Source organism: Muscardinus avellanarius (assembly GCF_963383645.1).
Source record: "Muscardinus avellanarius genome assembly, chromosome: X".
In the NCBI taxonomy this organism is placed as follows: domain Eukaryota; kingdom Metazoa; phylum Chordata; class Mammalia; order Rodentia; family Gliridae; genus Muscardinus; species Muscardinus avellanarius.
The window spans coordinates 109,431,844-109,457,728 of NC_137792.1; the positions used below are offsets into that span (position 1 = coordinate 109,431,844).

General features: G+C 42.7%; 1 protein-coding gene across 9 annotated transcripts in view; it reads left to right on the plus strand.

Annotated features, from left to right (window-relative positions):
* DLG3 (discs large MAGUK scaffold protein 3) overlaps nucleotides 1-25,885 on the plus strand; it is a gene marked incomplete at both ends in the record, with an annotated part of 61,580 nt that overhangs the window by 18,700 nt on the left and 16,995 nt on the right. For 5 of the 9 annotated variants that reach the window (XM_080718712.1, XM_080718713.1, XM_080718714.1 and 2 more), the window contains one exon: nucleotides 17,745-17,859. In XM_080718712.1, the coding sequence (XP_080574838.1) occupies nucleotides 17,745-17,859 (115 nt within the window). Of the gene's footprint in view, nucleotides 1-17,744; nucleotides 17,860-25,885 lie in introns of those variants that run through there. The other 4 variants (XM_080718717.1, XM_080718718.1, XM_080718719.1 and 1 more) reach the window with 1 other exon arrangement.

Sequence of the window (25,885 nt, forward strand, 5' to 3'; positions counted from 1 at the left end):
ATATTTTCCGAGGTCATTATATGTTCTTCAAAATACGGTTTTTAATGGTTAAATAATATTCTATCATGTACGCACCCTAATTCAGATAACCATTCCTTTGTTGTTGGATGTGTGGACATTTAGGTTCTGTCTAATGTCTTGAGTCCACACAAAGCACTTTGCTGGATATCCTTGTACAAGGTTTTTATGAGTCTATGATTATTTCCTCAGGATAAATTCTTTATGTGGAATTGTTGGGTCTGAGTGTATGAACATATTTAAGGCTTTTGATACATTTTTGCTAAATTGGCCTCCACTTCCACTGGTGGTGTAAGAATATTTAAGATCTGCAATAGTGTAAAGTATTTTTAAGCGAGAATCTCGGCAAACTTAATGGATTATTTAATTTATATCTCTTTTGTTAATAATAGAATTGAATGTGTGTGTGGTGTGTGTGTGTGTGTGTGTGTGTGTGTGTGTGTGTGTGTTGCTTATTTGGTGGTATTCATACCCTTTTCAATTTCTCTATTGGGATATGTTCATTTGTTCTTATTGACATATAGAAACTTTAATAATAGAATTGGATTATTGATTCTTTGTCAGATATATTACAGACTTTTGATCAGTTTTTAGTTTTCTTTTTTGCTTTTATTTATTCAGACCCATCGAACCCAGGGCCTTGCACATGCTAAGCAAGCACTCTACTACTGAGCTACACCCCAGCCCTTTTTTGCTTTCTTTTTATCTTGATTTTTCTTTTCTTTTCTTTTCTCTTCTCTTCTTTTCTTTCTTTCTTTTTTTGGTACTAGGAGTTGAACCAAGAAGTATTACACCTCTGCACTTTATACCCTCAGACCTTTCTTTTATGTTTTTGGTTTTGAAACAGGGTCTTTGCTGAGGCTGGTCATAAACCTGTGATCCTCCTATCTTAGCCTCTCAAGTACTGGGATTATGCCTAGCTCCTTTTATCTTGATGTACAGATCTTTTTTTGTGTGTGGGTCCGGGGATGGAACCCAGGGATATTCTACCTCTGAGCTATACCCCCTGCCCTATTTTTTATTCTTTATTTTGAAACAGGGTCTCACTAAGTTGCAGAGGGCCTCACTAAGTAGCTGAGACTGTCTGCAAACCATGCTCCTCCTGTCTCAGCCTCCCGAATGCTGGGATTACAAGCCTGTGCCACTACGCCTGACTTTTTTTGTTTTGTTTTGTTTTTATATAGTCAAATCTTGTAGTGTTTTCTTTTGTGTATTTTATATCTGCCTCATATGTTTGGAAGGGCCTTCCCTACCCTGAGAGCAAATTAATACCCACTTGTGTTTTGTTTTAGTTACTTAATGGTTTTGTTTTATATTTAAAACCTTAACCCAAGATAGGTGTGTTGGCACCGCATGTAAACCCAGTACTTGGGAGGCAGAGTCAGGAGGATAGCAGGCTTGAGGCCAGCCTCAGCAACATAGGGAGACTCTCTATTCAATTCTTAGGACCACCAAACCAAACCAAAACCAAAGCCTTAGCCTACCTGGAGTTTATTTATAATGTAACATAGAGTACTAATTTAATTTCTGCTCTAAATGTTAATGGCTTACCTCAGTATCAGCTATTAAATGTCAGTCCCTTCTGTCTTGAAGTACCACCTTTATTATAAATAAAATTCTTTTACACACACAATTTGGATTTTGAGTTTCTCATTCTTGTTCTATTATAATATTTTACCCTGGCATTGCCATTACTGAAAAAATGACCATATGTTTTGACAACTATAAACAAGAGGAGTCTTTTTCTCTAGGTTCCCATCATCTGGGTTCCTTCCACAGAAACACGACCTAATGGAGTTTTACTTGCTACTCCAATAAAGATTGTCAGAGAGTTTGTGATCCTGTGGGAGTGACTACTGTGAAGAGCATTTGAATCCAGACTCTCTAGTGACCTGGTAAAACATAGAAATTGGTTAGATTAGCTCAAATTGGCAAGCATCATCATACGATGAGTGTATTTCGGCCACTATGCTGGAGCGTTGTTGATAAGTGGAAAAGATTGTTCTAAACAAGTATACTCACCACTTTAAGAGCAGGGAAAAGGTATAATTCTGTCTTTACACTCATGCTTCCTAGATGAGGTATTTTGTCTTGGAATGGTCTTTACATGTACTTTGGTTTATGGGTTAAAGGAGCACAAAGCTCTTCAGTCTTTCATTTGAATATGCTGCACGACATTCCTTTGGAGCAGAGGAAAGGCCCTATTTGAAGCTTTTACCCTGATCTGCTGGGTGTGATGGAATTAATGAGAAGGACCAATGGAACAGCCCTGGGAATGCTTTTTTTTTAATAGCTTGATGTGAGATCAAGGCATGTTTCATTGCAGTCGTTTCAGAGCAGGTGGCTGAATGTAAGGAAACCTTTGTATAGCATGGCTCTTTCGTCCAGAAGCCAGCTCTTCCTGCATCCTCACTAAGCTCTTTGGGAGACAGAAACATCCACTCAGTAGGGATAAAGTGGATTTCTCATGGCATGCTCATCTGGCATGTTTTCTCTTTTGTTCCCAGCATCCTTTAGGATGCTCCCCAATCCCAATCCTATCTAAGTGTATGGATGAGGGAGCACATTGTGACAGTGCAGGGACCAGAAAAATGACACTCAAATGTCTGTTTGGGGTTAGTCATACTGCCAAGCCATTGTTATAAAAGCAGAGCTGAAATTATTTTTCCTTAAGCTATTAATATTTGCCCATATTGAAGTTGTTTGCCACTTTTCTGCCCTCTCACATACACTCAAGAATGTTTTTTGTGATTTATGCTTATTGATTTGTATATATATATATTTTTTGCGGTACTGGGGATGGGATCCAGGGACATTCTACCTCCGACCTGAGCCCCCAGGCCTATTTTTTCTTTATTTTGAAACAGGGTCTCACTGAGTTGCAAAGGGCCTCACTAAGTAGTAGGTGAGGCTGTCCTCGAACCACAATCCTCCAGTCTCAGCCTCCCAAATGCTGAGATGACAAGCGTGTGCTACCACGCCCAGCTGTTTTGTAATTTTTTGACTCAAATAGTTGAGGATTATTTGTAGATAGGAAGATTTCTTATAGGTTATATTAAATAAGTTGAATCAAATTATTTTTAGGTTTGATTCTATATGGATCTCAGTGGTCATAAAAATTGGTTGTAAAAATCACACAATTATGTCATAATTAGAAGGGACCTTAGAAATTGTCTAGTTTCAGAGGTGTCAGATTATTTAACTAGTGGACCCATAATTAGAAACTACCCTAAGTAATAGGCTTCTTAATTATTTTTTATACTAACAGGTATCGTCTTGATGGACTTATTTCACTTTTAACTCTATCCACTTCTTGGGAAGACATGAGCCATATTGTTGGGACAGACCTTGTAATTCAGACACATCCTGAGGGTTTATACTGTAAAGATAACTATAAGAAAGCTAAAACAATTTGTACTCATCAAAATCTGTGACTCTCTTCTGAGGTTGTAACTTTATTTCCACCAGAGTTCTGTAATTTTTCACAACTGATGATTCCTTTACGCCTCGGGGCAGCTCAGCAGTGGCAAATGAGGGCTGTATGCCTTTGAGATTTGGAATACTTGCACTCCCATAAGAATGGATGAGCGTTTTAGGTAGCTGTTGATTTATTTTGAGTGTGAGCTATTATTCAGCCATGTCTCCTCTACTCGGTATTTGTGTGGAGCACCAAGGTCAGGAAATAACAGTCTGTTTTACTTTATTTTTGTTTGCATTTTTCTGATGGCTCCTGTCATAATCCGTGTCTGAAGTCTGTCAGTCATTCTGTTGTGTCCTCAGCATCCTTGTCATTTCCACATTCAATAGGCCTGGCTTTTATTCTGTTTTGTAGTTTTTCCTTTTTAGATCTTCATTCGGATCATTGGTAGCCTATATTGCAAGCAGAATAAACGGCCTCTGTGGCTGCCATTTGTTTCTTGTCCGTGTATTTTCCTGCCTTTAATTAAATAGGATGAAGCAACCCTATTATAGGTTGAGAAACGAAACACCTTCAGCTTTTTCAAGTGAATGACAAATGCCACGACTGAATGATTGATTGATTGATTGAGGTACTAGGGATTGAACCCATGGGTGCTCTACCACAGGGCTACATCCCAAGCCCTTTTATTTTTAGGCAGGGTCTCGCTAAGCTGCCCAGGCTGGCCTCCCAAGTCATGAGCCTCCTGCCTCAGTCTCTTGAGTCGCTGGGATTTAGGTGTATAGCATTGTACTTGGCTCATTTTTTATTCTCTCTCTCATTTTGAGGGGTGTGTATTAAACCCAGGGGCATTCTACCCCTGAGCCACACCCCAGCCCTAATTTAAAATTTTTGAAACACGGCCTTACTAAGTTGCTGGGGCTGACCATGAATCTGTAGTCCTCCTAGGCCAGCCTCCCACTGACATTGGAGGAATGTGTGTGTGATACTAGGGATTGAACCCAAGAGCATTCTACCTCTGAGCTACACTCCCAGGCTTATTTTTAAATTTATTTTCTTTAAAAATTTTTTTAATTTTAATTGTTTCACTGTAGTCATATATCTTAATGGAGTACAAGATGGTAAAGGCATACACACACATCATGTTTTTAGCCCTTCCCCAATCCCCACCCAGTTCCTGCTCCCCTCCCTCCTTCTCATGTTTGGCTTACTGTTTGATAATGTTTATGAATTTACATCATGTATATTATGCAATTTTCCTCCTCTCCCCTCCCATCCCCCTCAGATAGGTCGCCTGCCTTATTTACTCCTCTATTTATTTTCAAACAAGGTCTCATTAAGTTGCTGAAGCTGGTCTCAAATCTTTAATCTTCCTGTCTCAGCCTCCCAAGTACTGGTATTATAGGTATGTGCCACCATACCAGGCTAAAAGAAGTGGTTTTGGTTTTTGCAGTACTGGGGATCCAGCACAGGGCCTTCTGCATTCTAGGCAGGTGCTCTACCACTGAGCTATACCCCTTTTAATCTTTTTGTGTGATTGTGTGTGGTACTGGAGATTTAACCCAGAGACATTCTGAATTACATACTCAGAGCTACACTCCCAGTCCTATTTTATTTTTTATTTTGAAACAGGGTCTCACTAAGTTGCTGCGGGCTTTGCTAAGTTGCTGACTGAGGCTGTCTGGGAACCTGCAATCCTCTTGTCTCAGCCTCCCAAGTACTGGGATTACATGCTCCACCATACCTAGCTCCCTTTTATTCTTTTTTTTTTTTGGTACTAGGGATGGAACCCAGGGATATTGTGCCTTCTAGCTATACCCCCAGCACTATTTTTTATTCTTTTTTTTGAAACAGTCTCTCACTAAGTTGCTGAGAGGGCCTCACTAAGTAGCTGAGGCTGTTCTGAGCCTGTGATCCTCCTGTCTCAGCATCCCAAGTACTGGGATTACAAGTGTGTGTCACCACGCATGGCCCTTTTATTCCTTTTTTTGTGTGTGGGTCTGGGGATGATGGAACCCAGGGACATTTGACCTCTGAGCTACACCCCCTACCCTATTTTTTATTCTTTATTTTTTATTTTTTTATTTTTTGGTGGTACTGGGGTTCCTGGAAGCCCTTCTACCTCCGGGATACACTCCCACGGGCTACACTACCAGACCAATTTTTTAACTTTTTTATGAGGAAACAGGGTCTCTTAAGCCAGCGTGCCTGGCTCTGAACCAGCGCGCTCCTCCTGTCTCCACCTCCCAAGCGTGGGGAATACGAGCGTGCGCCACCACGCCCGGCTATTCTTTATTTTGAAACAGGGTCTCACTAAGTTCCTGATGGCCTTTGTGCTGAGGCTGTCTGTAAACAGGGATCCTCCAGTCTTAGCCTCCCGAATGCTGGGATTATAAGCATGCGCCACCATGTCCGGTGGCCATTTTTTCTTAAAAGACTTTTTCCCCCCCAGAACCGGGGATGGGACTCAGGGACATTCTACCCCTAAGCTACACCCCTAGCTCTATTTTTTATTCTTTATTTTGAAACAGGGTCTCACTGAGTTGCAAAGGGCCTCACTAAATAGCTGAGGCTGGCCTTGAATCATGATCCTCCTGTCCCAGCTTCCCAAATGTTGGGATTATAAGCACGCACCACCACACCTGGCTTGACATTTTTTTTCTGACATCAGGAAGGTGGATGGATTTGAGAGCAGTGTCCTAGAGGGAAGACAGATTTGTGTGTTTGTTTCTGTGTCCCATTTGCACCGGTGAACTTTGTAGTTTCAGTCTCCTTTGATTCATTATTGAGCTGTTAACTATATCTTGAAACCTCTGACATGTTTTGCAGAAGTGGTTTGTGGTTTTGTTGGTCAGTTTTTAGCACGTTTGGGTGGGTAGAAGAAGAAAGTGTGTATTCTTATGTCTGTTCCCGAGGAGCCAAATTTGGGATTTACAGAGTTCAGGTTTCTTCTCTGAGATCTCTTTATAGAGTTAGCACATTGAATAAAAGTTGTCACCTTCACAAAGGTACAGATCGCCGCATTAAGCTTTGAGAAGAAAACAAAAACCACATCAAGAAGCTTGTAACTTAATGAAGGAAATGACATCACCACAAATACTAGACCTTTTTTCGCATGGGGTGGGGATCGGGTAAGGGCTAATTGGATGATGTGTGCATGTATGTCTCCACAGTCTTTTATCCCATTAAGATGTATGAATACAATGCACCAATAAAAAAATTTGGAAGAAATAGCAAAAAAAATCAAAATAAAGAATAAAAAATAGGGCTGGGGGTATAGTTTGGAGGTAGAACGCCCCTGAGTTCCATCCCTAGTACTTCAAAATAAATAAATAAATAAATAAATAAATAAATAAATAAATATAAAATGGGATTGGGTGGGAAGTAAGGAAGGGCTAAATGAGTAATGTGTGCATGTATACCTCTACATACCCATTAAGATATATCACTACAATGCCCAAATAAAAAAAATTAAAAAAATAAAATAGGGCTGGAGGTGAAGGTCAGAGGTAGAATGTCCTTGAGTTCATTCCCCAGAAAAAAGAAAATTAATTAACAATATTTAACCCAACAAGAAATGACTTATTTTGAGGATATGATGGCCATTCTCCATTATGGCTGATATCATCCTATCTTTTTTTCTCCCAGGAAAACACATGCAAAATCTGCTCCCCCTTTTCTCTTTCTCTCTCTCTTTCCTTCCTTTTTTGTGGTGCTGGGTACTAAACCTAGGGGTATTCTACCTCTGAGCTACACCCCTAGCCCTAATTTATTTTCATTTGGAAACAAGGTCTTGCTAAGTTGCTGAGGGCCTAAGTTACTGGCTTTGAATCTGTGATCCTTCTGTCTTAACCTCCCAAGTCCTGGGATTACTGGAATGTGCCACCATGCCCAGATTCCAAAATGCTTCTTGATTCTTGTGATTTCTTTTCTTTTCTTTTTTTTTCGGGTCTGGGGATGGAACCCAGGGGCATTTGACCTCCGAGCTACACCCCCTGCCCTATTTTTTATTCTTTATTTTGAAATCGGGACTCACTGAGTTGCAGAGGGCCTCACTAAGTAGCTGAGGCTGGCTGCAAACCGTGATCCTCTGGTCTCAACCTCCTCAATGCTGGGATTACAAGTGTGCGCCACCATGATAGGTGATTTCTTTCCATTCTCATTGTCCCATACTTCCAGCCATTTAAGTTATTGTTAGTACTAATAGAATAGCTACCTGCTCTCTGATATCTCCCCCTCTGTCCTCCCATTTATAGTATGCTCTCATAATAATTATATTTTTGGTACTGAGAATTGAACCCAGGGGCCTTCTACCTCCAAGCTACACCCAACCCTTTCTTTTGATTTTGAGGCAAGGTCTTACTAAGTTGCTGAGGCTGGCCTCCAACCTGAGATCTTCCTGTCTTCACTTCCTCTCAACCTCCCAAGTTCTGGGATTAGAACCATGTTCCATACCCATCTCAGAATATTTTTTTCCAGAACCTACTTCTAATTGTATCACCTTCCTATTTAAACATTCAAGAGTGGTTTCTATAGATTAATAAGAAAAACTCCTATATCAAACTCTTAAAATGTAGCTCCCAACCTGCCATTGCTCCCTGTCTCCTATTTTCATTCTACCTTCTACTCTATTTTATTCAGAAGTCTTGGAGCCTGATCCAGGCTTTTCTAGCTCTTTGACCTTCTTCGTTCCTTCGCACTATTAGGAAGAAGAGAACCTATCATATTTTATGCTGTTTTAGACACCCACATTAAGATCATTTGGCAAAAGACATGGCCCTCATCCCAGTAATTTTTCCTTGAAGTGTTCTTATATTAAATGATTAGAGAGCTTCTCAGCATTGGGCATTGTTTGAGCAGAGACTGAAGACTTGGCTGGTTTGTTTTTCTACAAGCAGGGGCTACTTATGCTAGGGGTTTGGGTGTATATACAGAAATGGGAAGCCTAGTCCTGCTTTGTCAGGAAATTTAATTTGATGTGAAACTTAATTTGATTGCACACTTTGTCTCTCCACAACAGCTAGATAGCTATTCTCTCTTACACACACACACACACACACACACACACACACACACACACTCATATTTCTTTTCCTTAAAATAATTTCAATGGCTTCTTTCCATTTTTCTTAGCATAAAGGGAAATATTACCAGTTTATAAAGCCTTATGTGTATGATCTGACCCCTGCCTGCCTCTTTGTCTGATCTCCTGTCAGTCTTTTCTTACTTTCCTGTAATTTGAATGTTGTCAACCCTCATATAATACTGTTCCTTTTGTCTGGGATGCCTTTTTTGGTACTGGGGATTGAACCCAGGGGCTTTCTATTTCTGAGCTACATCCCCAGCCCTATTTTATCTTTTATTTGGAAACAGGGTCTCACTAAGTTGCAGAGAACCTCCGTAAGTTGCTGAGGCTGGCCTCAAACCTGCAAACCTGTAATCCTCCTGTCTCAGCCTCCCAAGTACTAGGATTACAAGTTTGGGCATGCCTAGGCTAGGGATGCTTTTTTGCCCTCACAGCCCTACCCATCCCCCAGGACTTGGCTTAAAGGTCACTTCCTCAGGGAAATCTTTGCAGAACCCTGCTCCCCTCCTCCCCATAGTAAATTTAGATCACCCTGCAAGTTTCTTGTTTACTGTTTTCTTCATAGCAGTTTCCAAAATTTAATTAAATAGTTGTTGCTTTTGTGATTTTTAACTGGCTGTTTTGATTTCTATTTCATTCCCAGCAGCAAGCACAGTGGCTGGAACACAGTAGACACTCAGTAAATCGTTGACAAAATAAATGAATGAATAAAATTTCTGGGATGATGAAAGAAGGAATATTTAGTGTCAGGCAGTGGAGAAGATTCTAGACTCAGGGAGTAACAGGTAGAAGGGAACACATTGTGTTCAATGGTTCCAGACAGGTCAGTGCAAAAGAAGACCTGTGTAAAGGCTGAGTCAGGAGGATTATAGGTTCAAGGCCAGCCTCAGCAATTTTGTAAGACTTTCAGCAACTTAGGGAGACCTTATTTCAAAATCTTAAAAAGGGCTAGGGGTAGAGTTCAGAGTTAGAATGCCCATGGGTTTAATCCCCAGTATCATAAGAAAGAGGGCTTGTGTAATAATAAGCATTGGAGAGATAGGTGGACAGACAGACAGGAGAATGGTTGCAGCAGTCTTTGAAAGTATAGTTGAAGCAGAGCGTGGTAGCCCGTGCCTATAATCTCAGTACTTGGGAGGGCTGAGATAGGAGGATTGCAGGTTTGAGGCCAGTCTCAGCACCATATTTCAGAATAAAAAAAATAAAATAGAGCTGGAAGTGTAGCTTGGAGGTAGAAGCCCTCTGAGTTTAATCTAACTCAGTATCAAAAAAGTATGAAAATATACTTGATATAATAAAGTAAAATTTGTTGCTGTTGAGTTAGTATAGACACTTGGATCAGGAGGCTTTAAATTGAAGTGTATGGCTAGGAATGGTGTTGCATGCCTATAATCCCAGTACCTGGGAGGCTGAGATAGGATCGCTAATGAGACCCTGTATCAAAAACAAAACAAAAAGGATTATGGGTATAGCTGGGAAGTAGAATGTTCCTGGGTTTAATCCTTAGTACCTCTTCCCAAAATGAAATTTACGGAAAGGTGTTCGAATGAGAAGCTAAGCTGGGTTAGAGTTTGGATATGGGCACAAGTCTAGTTAGGACAATAATAGCTCTAAATGGACAAGACATGATATAATGTGACCCAAATCAAGGTAAAGGGTAGACAGGGCAGTGATATAACAGTAAAGATAACAGGGGTGAGAATTTGGGGGGATGGCAGGGTGTGTACCTGTAGTTCAGTTACTGAGGAGGCTGAGGCAGGAGGATCTCTTCAGCCCAGGAGTTCAAGACTAGTATGGGCAATGTAAGGAGACCTGTTTCTTTAAGAGAAATAAATAAAGCTGGGTATGGTGGCGCACACTTGACCAGAGGATCCTGTTTGTGGACAGCCTCAGGTACTTAGCACAGCCTTTTACAGCTCAGTGAGACCCTGTTTCAAAAAATGAGAAGACTAAAATATAGGACTGGGGGTGTAGCTCAGAGGTAGAATGCCCCTGGGTTCCATCCCCAGTACAGCAAAAAAAGAGAAATACTTAAAAATCAGGAGACAATTTAGAGGCAAAATCAATAGTAAGGCAATGACATAATATGAAATAGATGAATCAAGGAAGTAATTAGCCAGGCATGGTGGTATATACTTGTAATCCCAGCACATGGGAGGCTGAGACAGGAGGATCACAGGTTCAAAGCTAGCCTCAGCAAGTTAGCAAGACTCTTAGCAACCTAGTGAGACCCTGTTTTCAAGAAAGAAATAAAATCTGGCTGGAGGTATAGCTTGGAAGTAGAATGCCTCTGGGTTCAATCCCCAGGACAAAAAAAAAAAAAAAAAAAAAGAAGGAAGGAAGGAAGGAAGGAAGGAAGGAGAAAGAAAGAAAACAATTAGGGAAAATACAGCAAAACTTGAGAAAACTTTACATTGGTTGTGCATAGGGGAAGAGGGGGTGTCATTTAATATAAAGGGGAGTTCGGTCATGAAGGAAGAAAAGGTTGATTTTAAGGTAGAGAGAGAGGCAAAGTGGTCAAGTCTAGAGGTAGATGCTTGTAAAGGTATAGTGTCACACGGTGGTAGTCAAAATCTTGAGTTAAGCCGGATGTGGTAGTGCACGCTTGCAATCCCAGTACTTGGGAGGCTGAGACAGTAGGATCAAAGGTTTGTAGCTAGTCTCAGCTACTTAGTGCGGCCCTCTGCAACTTAGTGAGACCCTATTTTCAACAGTAAAGAAAAAAATTAGGGCTGGGGTGTAGCTCAGAGGTAGAATGCCCTTAGGTCCAATCCCAGTGCCCCAAACAAACAAACAAACAAACACCTTGAGTTAAGAAACAGTACCTGGAACCTGTGGCACTAGCCTGTAATCTCAGTACTTGGGAGGTTGAGACAGGAGGATGGCAGGTTAAAGGCCAGTCTCAGTAATTTAGGGAATCTGTTTCAAAATAAAAAGTACAAAGGGCTGGGAGTGCAATTTGGAGGTAGAGTATCTTTGGGTTCAATCCCAAGTATCAAAAAGAAAAAAGAAAAAAGAAAAAATAGAAGAAGATGAAAGCCTGGCGTGATGGCGCATACTTGTTATCCAAGTTTTTGAGAGGCTAAGAAAGAAGGATCACAGGTCCACAGCCAACCTCAGCTACTTAGTGAGGCCCTCTACAACTCAGTGAGATCTTGTTTCAAAATAAAGAATAAAAAATAGGGCCGGGCATTGTGGCACACGCTTATAATCCCAGCACTTGGTAGGCTGAGACGGGAGGATTGCGATTCGCAGACAGCCTCCGCTACTAAGTGAGGCCCTCCGCAACTTAGTGAGACCCTGTTTCAAAATAAAGAATAAAAAGTTGGGCAGGGGGTGTAGCTCGGAGGTCGAATGCATCTGGGTTCCATCCCCAGACCCGCAAAAAAAAAAAAAAAAAGAATAAAAAATAGGGATGAGGTTGTAGCTCGGAAGTAGAATGTCCCTAGGTTCAAGCCCCAGTGAGAGACACTCCCCCCCTCCCCTCCTTTTCCCTCTCCCTCTTTCTCTCTCTCTCTCTCTCTCTCTCTCTCTCTCTCTCTCTCTCTCTCACACACACACACACACACACACACACACACACACACACACAGAGGAGATTGAGGAGTAGACAAAAGAAGAAAGAAAAAGAAGAATAAGGAGGAGGAGGAGAAAAAGAAACAGTGCTAGAAAACCAAGAGGAAGAGGAGTGGGTTGAGGTCTACTTGGGAGCACTGGCATCTCCTCTCACCTGGAGATCAGCTTTTTCCATCATTATGCGGAGAGATCATTTTAGCTCCTCTTTGTCCCGTTCAGAATAAAATCATGGCTTCACTTTTGCATAACCAAAATGTTCATTAAAGTGTTTCCCCCAAAACAAAAGATCAATCTGTCCTCAAAGGTAAATGTTTCTTCCACTTCTTCAGAACTGGAAAAAAAAAAAGCTCCTGGAAGCTTTAAAATAGCGGTTTCACCTCATTTACAGTCAGAAACACTTCAGAATGTTGGGGTGCCAGTCAAAGTTTAAACCTTTGTGTGCTGCTCTACCACTGACCTACACATCCATCTCTCTAATTTTGTTTGTTTTGTTTCTGTAGTACTGGGGGTTGAACACAGGGCCTGGCCCTTTACATGTTATATTTTGTGACTTGCTAAGTTGCCCAGGCTGGCCTCAGACTTGCTATCATCTTGCTTCAGCCTCCCAAGTAGCTATGATTACAGGTGTATGCCAGGGTGCCCAGCCTCCAAATGTGAATGTGTATGTATAACGTGGCCCTGCCTTTCACTTCTAGAAATCTATGCTGAAGACATGCTCACACAGTGCTCTCTAATGATGCAGCACAACATGGAATACTATACAGCCAATAATAAGAATGAGGTCTGTCTCTTTGGACTGACATGGATGGGTCTTAGGGCATATCATGGAATGTAAAAAGTGTATGTGTGTGAAAATTTGTGTGTGAGTTGTGAGTGCATGTATATAACCAATATATGCACGGAAGTAAGCCTAGAAAGATACATGCTAAAAATACTAACTGTGACTATTCTGAGTAGTGATAGGGAAATGATACAGAAATGGCCAATGAAAAAAGTTAAGTTTTGTGTGTTTTTTTAGTTAAAGTTTTTTTAAAGTTGGTCTAGGGACATAGCTGAATGGTAGAGTGCTTGCCTAGTATGCATGAGGCCCTGGGTTCCATCTTTAGCACTGCAAATAATGCACATATATATAGCTATGTATCATATTTTTTGTAATGGGGATTGAACTCACGGATATTCTACCTCTGAGCTACACCTCCAGCCCTATTTTAATTTGTACTCTGAAACATGGTCTTGCTAAGTTGCTGAGGTTGACCTTGAACCTGGGGTTCTCCTGTCTCAGCCTTCCAAGTACAGGGATTATAGGCATGTACCACCATGCCTGACTAATACTGAATTATTTTAAGAATGGGGTAAAAAGTGAGGCCCAGGGAAAACAAAAGTGTTAATAAGGCAGCAAAAAAAAAAAAAAAAAAAAAAAAACCCTTTCAGAACCATCTCATTACCCTGAAGATCAATGAGTGGATGGATGCAACTTCCCAGGGTCTATGGGTTTGAGTCCTGGGCTACTCTGGAGCACTTCAGCTTTCAAGGCCACTGCCCCCCCCCCCACACACACAGAAGATAGGGCATGCCCAAAAGTCTTGAAAGCTATGTTGCTTTAAGAGGTGACCCTTCAACCCTGGCACCCTCCTGTCTCAGCCTCCCAAGTACAGAGATTATAGGTGTGTGCCACCATGCCTAGTTTCAGGTGTTACTGTTATAATTTTTAAAAAGGCAAATTTACCAGCTTGTTTTGTTGACACATTGGGCACCTGCCTATTTATCACTTTCCTTTCCCAGAGGATTTGCAGTTGTATTGCCAAATTTTACTTTTGAGGGCTTACCAACCCTCTTGGCCTTCCTTCGTTTTGAAGGACCCTTGCCTTGTTTTTTCTCTGATTAACAAGACTCCATTCTTCAAGTCAAGACCAGCAGTTTCAAACTTTAATCGGAATGATCTTGATGGTCATTTAGTGCAGATTCTCAGGCCCTGCTCAGTAGGTTCTGCTTCAGTGTGGCAGGGATGGTGGTCCAAAATCTTGATCTGAAAGGCCCCTCGTAGTCACGGAGAAACCCTGGTTTGGTACTGGCTTCTGGTTGTCCCCCTCCCCCAACTTGCTTCTCATTGTGTGATTAGCAGCCTGTAAAAGGGAATTAGGAAGCAGAGGATGACTCATCATGGATATATTTGTGGGTCACAAATGGTTGGGCTCCTCTGAATGGGAAAAATAAATTGCAGTTTAATAGATGAAGTTTTAGCACTAAACATTGCTTCTTTAAAGTAGCCTATCTGAGATGGCCCGTCAGGGTTAGAGGCTGACCAGGTGGGCTTCTTACACAGCTACTTCCGCCTAACAGTTGCCCTCTAGCGAATTCTACATTAGTGACTGAGGGGTGGAAGAACTTTGGCAATTGTTAGAATTCAGATGTGTGTGTGTGTGTGTGTGTGTGTGTGTGTGTGTGTTGCTGTGGATTGAACCCAGGGGCACTTTACCTCCAAACTACATCCCAAGCCCTTTTTCTATTTTGTATTTTTTATACTTTTTTCATTCTTCTTTTTTTTACAGGGCTGAGGATCAAACTTAGGGCCCCCAGGTCTTTTTATTTACTTATTTATTTAATGCGGTACTGGGGATTGAGTCCAGGGGCATTCTAGCTCTGTGGTACACCCTCAGCCCTATTTTTATTCTTTACTTTGAAACAGGGTCTCACTAAGTTGTGGAGGGCCTCACTAAGTAGCTAAGGCTAGCCATGAACTTGCGATCCTCCTGTCTCAGCCTCCCAAGTACTGGGATTACAAGAGTGTGCTACCATGCCTGGCTCCTTTTTATTTCTGTTTTTAAACAGGGTCTACTTAGTTACTGAGGCTGGCCTCCAGCAAGAGATCCTCCTGAATTCAGATATATTTAGCTATTCTGGAAAACTGACACTTGCAATATTAAGATGAAGTACTACCTTAAGTCACTTTCACCCAGATTTTGGTCAGAACGATTTTTTTTCCTTTGTTGTACATAAATTCTGTTAACAAGATGCCCATTGTGGGTTATTAAGATCTCAAAGGGGTGTTTAAATATATAACCCACATTGATCTCAACAATTACCCTCAGGAACAAAAGTAAATGGGAATACTTAACTACCTTCCCAAGCCCTCAGTGACGCTGGCAGCCATCAGTTAAATAAACCATTAGGTTTATTAGTTTGAGAACAGAAGTGGGGACTTGGACAGTTTTCTAAATTGTTCCTCATTTACCTGACACTTAGTCACAGGCTACTCTGTACCTAGTGGACATTAGATAACTTTACAGATGGAAGCCAGACACTGCTGAGCAGCTGGAACTCTAAGGGTTTCATATGAATGGGAAAAAATGCATAAAACACAATTTAATAAACTTGAAGTATTAGTGGCACATGTAAAAACAGTGGATTCCTTAAAGCAATAGCTGTTTTTTCCTCTCTGTAGTCAACTTAAGTGGGCCCTCTGGCCCAGAATCATCAGCCTTGGATTAGGAGCTTTGAGGAAATGGTGGTTTGGTGGTTGTCTTTAAAAGCATTTATTTTTAAAGAAATGTAGTTACTAAGCAACTGCCATGACCTGCTGCTAAGTTGGAGTTCAGCAGGCAAGTCAATTCCAAAGAAAGCAGTATATAAAGAAGTTTCAGGAGGGGGAAAATGGCTTATGGATAGATTTTCTTTTTCTTTTTTTTTTTTTTACGGTACTGAGGATTGAACCCACTAAGAACACCCCAGCTTTCAAACTTGGGGTCCTTCTGTGTCAGCCTCCAGAGCTACTACCATCGGGTGTATATTTTGTTCTGGGTTCTATGTATATCGCTCTTTTACTCACTTTTACCAGCAAAAGGGCAGCTTGGTTGGAAATCTCTATCACACATGGTTTCGCCTTAATGGGCTTGAAGGAGGGCTGGAAAGAAAGAAGCTAGAAATTACCTACTAGGGTTCGAGGGCCAGGGCCAGGGCCAGGGCCGATGATGGGCATCGCTAAGAGGTGGACTGGCCTGCTGCTGTGCTCTCAGGCAGTCCTGGGCTTCTATGACAAATGGCCATCACTCTCTGCATTTACGTTGGGGCATCTCATTAATATCGATGTGTTGGCTTGTAACCCTCAGAACAGGGACATTGTCCAGCTGTTGTCCCCCACACACACATTTAATGGGTGAGTCAGTGACTCAACTGCTTCCTCCAGGATTTCAGGGACAGGAGTAGGTAATGAGGACAAATCACCATAACACCAGTGCGTGATGAATGAAAGAACATATGAATTTAACTAGTTGGCTTCATTGATATCACTGGGAACAAAAAACAGCTTCTTTGAGAAGAGGCTATTTGCCGACTTCAAACTTTACTTGCTCCCCTTTAGGCTTTTTAGCATTTCCCTTTTCACCCAGCTGAAGGTCAGGTTGTTTGCCTAGGGAGACCAGGGGGAGCGGCAGGTGTTGGAGCAGGTGTTTTGTTTTCTCCAGCAGAGCCACACAGACTTAGGTGGGGATGCTTCTTGCCAGCCCTCTATGGTGCATGAAAATGCTTTTGTGGAATTTTTTTTTACCCTGAAAATGTGTTTGTTTTTGAAAGCAGTTGCCCAACCTTCAACCTCTAGTATAAATTTTGACTTCCTTTAAAGTCAGCTTGTCAGAGTGAAGTCTGCCTGTTTTCTGCTATTTCCACAGCTTGTACTTCAAATATACCCCCTTTTATGCATCATTTATAGACCTAGAAAATGTTGTGTAATTTGTGTGTGTGTGTGGTAGGTGTGAATATCATATTTTAAATGTACTAAGAGAATGTCATAGCAAAGCAGTCCTATAAAAAGCCTTTTATAATAATTGTATGGCTAGCGTTAATTTTCCTACGTCCGATTTTCTTATATTGGGCATAAACCTTTAGCTATGTTTCTGGAGTGATAAGGTAATGTCTGGCTCTTGGGGCCATCTCAGTGGGTTAAAAGACCAATGGCTTCACTGACTAGATGATTTTGGAAGTGAGTATCAGCAGACTTCTAGGTTTGGGAGAATTTGTTTTAATGTGTCATTGTTACCAAAGCCAGTGGGGCTGTTTGTTAGGAGGGAAATAACGTGGTAGAGCTTTAGCTTTAATTTTAACAGGATTTTGAGGTTTGTTTCAAACCTTCGTAGGGTCCCATTACCCCACCCCAGAAGTCATCCCATAAAAAATTGTCCTCCTCTCCTAACAATGATATAACGGCCTCGGGTCCTTTCCAACCCCCCGCCCTGCGTCTCAGGGCCATCTGTTCTCTGCAATTCGCTTTTTGGGAAAGTCTCCTTGCCCATCTGCTCTCCTTGGGCCTCCGTGCCTGAGCTGAAGATTTATAAAGGCTGCACTGGAACCTCTTTCCAGTTGTTATGTTTTTAAGGATCAGTGAGAGTTTGAGGCAGATAAAGCTGTTTCCATTTGACATACCCAAATGCTATTCCTTTTTCCAGGTGCTTGCTTTCCTTCTATTAGACTACATGTGACGGGGAAGTCTTTCTACACTTGGAGGAGGGACTCTGCTTATCAAAGCAAAGCTTGGGCCTGCGAGGGCTGCTTTGATGCCACGTATCCTCCTGGTGTTTTGGCCACCGGCATGCCTGCTCAGGGGAGCTTCTTGGGTTCATTCTTTTCCTGTCTTTTCTCTTGTCTCCCTGACAGAGTACAGTCGCTTTGAATCGAAGATACATGACTTGCGAGAACAAATGATGAACAGCAGCATGAGTTCTGGATCTGGCTCCCTCCGAACAAGTGAGAAGAGGTCCTTGTATGTCAGGTAAGTTACCCTTCCGGGCATGGAGCCTGGTGCTGGATGAGGGAGTTCAGCGCCAGCCCAGCCCTTCTTGTTTAACTAGCGAGGTAGGGAGTGTGTACTCCCAGGACTAAAATAACACTTTGCACTGTATGCTCAGGTTGTGTATTTTATGGTCAGTATCTCCTCCCTTTTGTGAGCTGGCTTCTTCCTTTTTGCTCATGAATGACTCAGTCCGGGAAAATTTCAGTTTGCTCTAATTGGAAAAGACTGTTGGGTGATTGTTGCTAGTCAGCGTTCAAACAGCACTCGAATGTTCAAAGTACTTTGCTCGCAATCTGTGCTTTGAGGGAAAAACTTGGCACTCCCCCCAACCTCTTCCACATATGCATAATAGACATCAGGATTTGTATCTGATTAGATCAACTATCACAGTGTTCTGGTACAGGGTCTCTTTTAAGAGACCAAAGAACTGACAGGTTGCTGCATTCTGGGTGTTTCATTGTGTTTCCATCCCCCCTTGCCACCCGCTGCATTGGTTTGCTGTGTCTGTGAATCATGGGGCGGGATGGTGAATGTTCCCTAGGAAGGGAGGGTAGAGGGAACAGATATATAACATTGAACGAATTGCTGCTGAAAGCTATTTGGCCATGTTGAGCTTTTGACCCTTGAGGCACTGTATAACTACTCTGTCAGGTCAAGGTACAAACCTCTCCGGTTGTTGGACCGATAAAGGAATACTGCGGACTCCTCTTATAATTAGGGATAGTTTCCTTCTTCCTGCCCTGGCTTCCTGGCAAAACTCCAGCAGCCTGGTTGCAAGTTAATTGCATCTTTCCAAGGTCAAAGCCCTTTGAGAAAGAGGTGGTAGGATTGCTCCAGGAGCCAGAAGTAGCTAAGGTGCACATTGAGGGCTTAGGAGTGGGGGTGTAGGGTTGTCTCAAACCCTGAACTTTTTCCGGTGGCCACTGATACCTGCTGGGGCAAGGAGGCCACTTTAGCTTAGTTACCTGGCAATGTGACAACTGCCCTGGCCTTGGGTTGTGAGATGACTCTAGCTACCCGGATGTCAGTGCTAATTGTAGTTCTCATGGTGTTTGACCCTTTCCTCATTGGTAGTCCCAGACCCTACCGCAGAGGGCTGAGCCGAGCCATGCTGCAGGAGCCCCTCTCTGAGCCTGAAGCCCACTTTGAGTTTTTTTTCTAAATTGAACCCTTAACTCCACTCTGTATGGAAAGCATTTGCTGTGCTCACCTCCTGCTGTGAGAGGAGGAGAAGGGCAGAGGCTGGACTAGGCACAGGCCATGTTTGCAGCCTCCCGCCTGGAAAAGAAAGGTCTGTTTGCTTTCACTGAAGTCTTTGCTCCGGCTTTGTGGCCTGGACCTACTGGACCACACAGATGAGGGGAACCAGAGATATGCTGTCACCCCTGAAAGTGGGTAATACTTACGTGACTTGGTCAGGATTGTTCCGTTCCTGTGCTTCCAGCCCCCGCAGATGTGGCACTCCACTGTGCGTGGGAAGTTGCTCTTTAGGCAAGACAGTTTCTTCAGAGAGCTTTATTTTTAGATTTCCCCTCTCGGCCTATCCTGATCTAGAGCTCTCAGTGCCTGGGCAGGGGGAGTGGGGTATTGGCTCTTGATCTGGAACACCCTTCTGTGGCCCAGGCAAGGGATACATTCAGCTTCACTCTGGGGAGGAAGGTAGAGACCATAACTCTGTTTCTAGTGAATCAGTTTATATAATCTGCTCTCAACTTTGTTTAGATAACATCTGTGTCCTCTGAGGAAAGTAGACATGGTTTAGAATAGGAACCATTCGTGATCACTACACTTAATCAGGGGAAATAATGTTTTATGGCCGAATCAGTGAGCTGAGGTCCATTGCTCGGCTAACCCCTAGGCTTGCTATCTTTCCTTCTGTTCCTATTCTTAGACTTTCATTCTATACTTGGTCCCTTTTCTTCTGCATGGGAACGTAGTTAAGTTTCTTCTACTTATTTTGGTGAACTGGGGATTGAACCCAGAGGTGCTTTCACTAAGTTGCCAGGTTGACCTTGAACCTGTGATTCTCCTTTCTCAGCCTCCCGAATTACTGGGATTATAGAAGCACTGGGATTATAGGCATACTCTGCTGGATCTGGAGAAGTTTCTTTCATTCTTAAAAAGCACAAGAATATCCCTTAATGCCAGGAATACCTTAACTATTGCCTTGTCTCTTCTCTTTTGCTCATTGCATGTGCTAAATCCTCTGCCAGGAAATGGGAGTTCCTCAAGATATTATTAAATTAATAAATACTGTGAAAAATTGGTGCTCCAGTCAGTTGGGCAAATGCAGACTTAAACAGAAAAACAGGCTGGGCATGGTGGCACACACTTGTAATCCCAGTACTTGGGAAGCTGAGGTAGGAGGATCGCAGGTTTGAGACTAGTACAGGGTAATTTAGTGAGAGCCCGTTTCAAAATAAAATAGAAAGTTCTAGGGTTGTAACTCAGTGATACCCCTGGTTTCAGTCCTTACTACTGAAAGTAAGTACTTATTTATTTCTATAAATAAATAGAAAGATAGAGAGCAGGTCTCTTGAGACTACTAAGCATAATGGTTATGGTATAGGTACTTGGAGTCAAAGACCAAAGTTGGACTCCAGACAGGGTGTTTTTTAGGGGGCCGAGGGTACTAGCAATTGGATCCAGGGTGCTCTACCACTGAGTTCTACCCCAGTCCTTTTTATTTTGATTTTGATACTGGGTCTCACTAAGTTGTCCAGGCTTTCCTTGAACCTGTGATCTTCCTGCCTCAGCCTCCTGAGTATCTGGGATTATAGTACCACAAAAGAACCCCACAAAAACAAAGCAGGAAAACAGGGTTCTTTACTGTGATTAATGTCTAAGAGGGACCTTACTAAGCAATGTTTCTCCAAAACATATGGGCACAGGAGTCTTACTGGTAGAGACCCGTCTTAACATCCAGCCTGGGAAATGGTGGACTCATCTGTACTTGTTGCTTCTTCCAATCCCTTCTCCTTGAGTAGCCCCACAGGAAGTGAGCAGCAGCTTTTTGGCATGGTGGTGTGATTCTCAGAAGCCCTGGAAGGCTCCAGAGGAGCAGAAGCCTCTGTGCCTGGGACCAACCATGACCTCTTGGTCGTCAGATTCAATAACTGGTTCATTAGTTATCTGACATGTATTTCCACGAGTTACCTGCTTTCTTCTTTAAAGGCTCTCTGCTAGCTTGCTGACCATCTCCCAGTACCTTTCATTAGCTCTGCCCCCAAATGGCAACACCATTTCTTTTCACATCTTCAAATCCTGTTGTTGTATAAATGGCAGCCCTGATCTCTACTGAACTCCAGACCTGCATATCAACAACTTGCTGAACACGGGCACAAATAAAACTGCCCTCTCAGTGCTGCAAGGCAGCGGCATGTTCAAAATGGACTCCCCGCCCCTCCTCCTCCTTCTCCTCACTTTCCTTAAGTTAATTGCCTCACCCTATCATGTGGAAAAGGGATTAGATTTGTTCTGTCACCCAAGGCACAATTCAGCTCGACATAAGGAAGAAAGAGCTCCTGATGGAAACTGAAATGGAATGGACTGCTTCCGGAGAGAGTAAATTTGGTCTTTTGTCACTGGAGGGGTTACAGAATAGGCTGGGCTGCCATTTGCCCAGGTGTTGCAGAGGGGTTGAAGCTCCAGCAACAGTCTGGACCTGATCTGCTTAGAAGCTTACAGTCGCCCCCATTGTCTTCGGGTTAAAGGGGAACAAACAGGGACAAACATTTTGTATATGTCACCACCTTTGTTATTCTTTTAAACTGTTTTTAATATCTTTTAAATAATGCTACAGTGTAGACACTATTCCTCTTTTAAAGATGAGATAAATGAGACTTCAGTTAGCTCAAAAGTTCCCAAACTGGAATTTGAACCAGGCTGTTGTGCTATATTGCTTCTTCCAGCCTTTCCCCAATTTACTGGTAGGAATTAATTGGAGTGCTGGTAAAAAGTACGCATTTCTAGGCTCTCTTCTGATGAATTTTATCCCAACAGCATCTATGAATTTTTTTGGGGGGAGGGGTTACTGGGAATGGACCCAGGGCCTCTCTACCACTGAGGTATACCCACAGCCCTGTTTATTTTTATTTTGAGACAGTGGCTCATTAAGTTCCCCATGCAGGCCTCAAACCTGTGATCTTCCTGTCTCAGCTTCCCAAGTATCTGGGATTATAGGCACACACCACCAGGCTGAAATGTATCTTTCAGCTCAGGAATGATTATGATGCATATTTGTTTCTGTGTTGCTGGAGTAAGCACTGCATTTACTTTATTTTATTGGTAGTGGGAATTGAACTCAGGGGGCGTTCTGCCTCCAAGCTATTCCTCAGCCCTTTTTACCTTTATTTTGAAAGTCTCACTAAGTTGCTGAGGCTGGCCTCGCGTCTGTGATCTTCCCGTCTTGGCCTCCCTAGTATAGGGATTAGGGAGTGTGCCACCATGCCTGGGTGCACTGTACTTTTAGGGAAAGCGTTAGTGTTCAGGGCTGAGAATTTGGGTAGGGCTGCAGGGGTGGATTCAAGGAAGCAGCTGTGTGGTTTGCACTATCCTCCCAGAAGAGAAAAAGCAGCCCCTGGTTGAAATGGAGGCTCCCTTTTCAATTTGGGTTTCACTTCTAATTCTGTTTGCTGTTGTTTCCCCTTCTGATATGTCTCCCCTCCCTCCTCCCTCCCCTTCCCCTGACTATCTATCTCCCTCTGGTGTGCATGTATTTGCAAAGCTATTTTGAAGTAAATAACGCTCTTATAGCTGCTCTTAGGCTACAGCAGGTAAAGCCCTAGGGAGCTGTAGCTGTACTCACCATAGAGGCAGTAGGATTTGGGGAGCAGGAACAAGAAGAAGAAGGAGGAATGATAACAGTCTTTGGGAAATGAAACATGGCTTTAAAGTCACCAGGGACTTCACGAAAAAGGATTTCCCTACACTTAACCAAATTAGAATCTTCTCAAATGGATGAGAATGATGGGCAGAGCCCCTCTGTCTGCCAGGCTGGCTTTAGCTCTGCTGGTGAACTTGACCACAGAAACCACTGTCATGAGCTTCTGGACCAGGGTCTGAGTGACTAGATATTTGACTCAGGCTATTGGCATGTGAAGGTAAGAATGATGAGGGGGCTAGAGTTCTAGGGATGACTTTGATTTTATTTCTGGTAAATGAATGAATGAGCGAATGAATGAATGAATGAATGAGTGAATACCTTGCCCTCCAAAGGTTGCCAAAAAGCTCAACAGTACAGTTGTAAAAATAGCTTTTGAAAGTCTCTTCAGGCCAGCCTGGCTACATTATTTGTAGCCTTAGAACAGGATTCAGGCAGTTTGGGAATCCTGGCCTCCTGACTGGCCCTCTGCCATGCTAGTCTTCTTCCCACTCAAGAAAGGAAATCATGTCGGGGCATCTGTACACTTGATTTATGAAACAATGTCAGAAGTACTGGCTTGGTCATCAAAGAAGGCTGGAGAGTACGCTTTCCTGTCAGCAGCAGACATTAATTGTGCAACTACTCTGTGCTTTGCCAGGGTGGTACTTGGCAGAGCCTAACTTGGGCTTATTCACTAATGAGCTTCAATAGTGGATTAAGATGCCAACAAGGCGATATTAGCAGGCTTCACCATCTGACATAATTTGAGGGTGATGAGAATGTATTTTTTATTTTTATTTTGTTTTATTTTTTGTGGTACTACAGATGGAACCCAGGGTCTAGAGTTTGATGGGCAAGAACTCTAACACTGACCTACATTACCAGCTCTGTTAATAATGTATTTTAAAGTAATAGTAATTGAACTGGGGTCAGGGGTGCATACCTATAATTCCAGTACTTTGGGAAGCTGAGACTGGAGGATCACAGGTTCAAGGCTAATGCATGCTAACTTAGCAAGACACTGTTTCAAAATAAAAAGGTTGGCTTGTAGCTCAGTGGAGGAGCACCTCTAGGTTTAATTCCCAACCCAGAAAAAAAAATCTTGGGTGGGAATATGGTTCAGTGATAGTGCACTTGGCTAGCATGCATAGGCCCTGGGATCCATCCCCAGCATTGCAAAGGGAAAAAAAAAAAAAAAAAAAAAAAAAAAAAAAAAAAAAAAAACAGCATCAGTGACTTCTGGACCCGCCCATTTCCAAACACCAGTCTTAGGCCTGTACTCCTAATCCTTTTAGCTTGAACTGAATCTACGTGTGCTGTGAGTCCTGAATAGTCATACATGGTGGGTTGATTGGTCCTTGAATGCCTCTCCAACTTCATGGTTCCTCTCTAAGGCCTGAAATTTTGAGAAAGACTAAGGAGAAAGCACCCTTACATGTTCTCCATGGACCCTTCTTCAGTGTGCAGTGGGGAGGCATGAGCACTTGGGTTTGGGATTTTAGGCTGTGCTTCAGATACTGCTGGAAATTTTACCTTCTTACCAAGGACAAAGGCTGATGAGTGGCTGGCTGGTGATTGCTGCTATAGGGTTTTCTGTGTATGCATTATATCAACCAAGCAAGGGCTGTTCAGTCTTCAAATAATATGTGCTTTTTATCCAAAACTCTCTGGACAAATGAGGTGATGTCGTAGACTTCAGCTGCCATGGGAGGGGATAACACAGTGGGAGAATATTCTGCTGGGTGGGAATAAGGAGGGTATCCTCTGGAATTGCCTGATCTTATCCACCATTCACAAGCATTCAGAACCCCACACAGAACCTAAGATCTGGCCTCAGTGCTCAAAGGGATTCCACTTTGGTGATATAATTTGAAAGCTCAAAAAAACCATGCAAGAATTAAATTGCAATAAATAGAACATATAAATGGTTTTGCCAAAGGCATGACATGAATTTTGAAGAAGGAAATTGGAGGGGGCAGGGTCAGAAAGCAGCAAGAGACTTGAGCTGGGCCTCAGAGGAGTTACTGAGGGGGTGAGGGGACCAGTAGACATCCTATGCTAGACAGAGTCATAGGTAGGGAGGTGGGCATAGTGCTAGGTGAGTTAAACTGAAGAAGCCTCTTGCCTCTGAGGCTATTAGTGCTAAAATGTTCTTGTTTGCTTTGTGTTAAGAAACCTGCCTGACCAGTTTTCCTGGTAGCTTCCATTTTTGTTGCATTCCAGTTCACTAAGACTCCACAGTAGCTGTGCCAGGTGCTTCTGATTTCTCTGGATCTTTCAGACCCAAACCTCACCACCATTTAGGATATGAACTACAAAGACTTTGCTTCATAATCTGTTTACTTAGAGCCGATTATATTCTTGCTTTCCCACCCGGCAGAGAGGGCCCAGCTGAAAGGAAGATTGGCAAAGTCTCTCTGAACACGTGTATTATCCCCGTGAGTGGGTGCATGCATCTCTTAGGGGATCTTTGAAAGGTCACCTCTTAAGGAACAGAGCTTTCAAGACCTTTGGGCATGCCCTCTCTTGTGTTGGGGGAGGGCGGCAGTGGCCTTGAAAGCTGAAGGAAGTGCTCCAGAGCAGCCTAGGACTCAAACCCACAGACCCCAGGAAATGTCACCCATCTACTCCTTGCTCTTGGGGTAGTGAGATGGTTCTGAAAGGCTTCTTTGTTGCCTGTTGACACTTTTGTTTTCCCTAGGCCCCACTTCTTACCCCATTCTTAAAATAATTCAGTATTAGCTGGGTACAGTGGCGCATGCCTGTAATTCTAGAAGTTGGGAGGTGAGACAGAAGGATTGCAGGTTCGAAGCCAGCCTCACCAACTTAGTGAGACCCTGTTTCAGATTTAAAAATGAAAAATAGGGCTAAGGGTGTAGCCCCTAGGTTCACTCCCCAGTTTTTTTAAAAAAAACTATATCTATACAAGCATATACACACAAACGCACACACAAACTTACACACACACCAGAGAAGCAGATTGGTTGAATCCTCAGTTTAAAAAAAACCTCTTTCTCAGGCCGGGCGTGGTGGCTCATGCTTGTAATCCCCGCTTGGGAGGAAGAGACAGGAGGATCATGCAGGTTCGAAGTCAGTCGTGCTGGCTTAAGAGACCCTGTTTCCAAATAAAAGATATAAAAT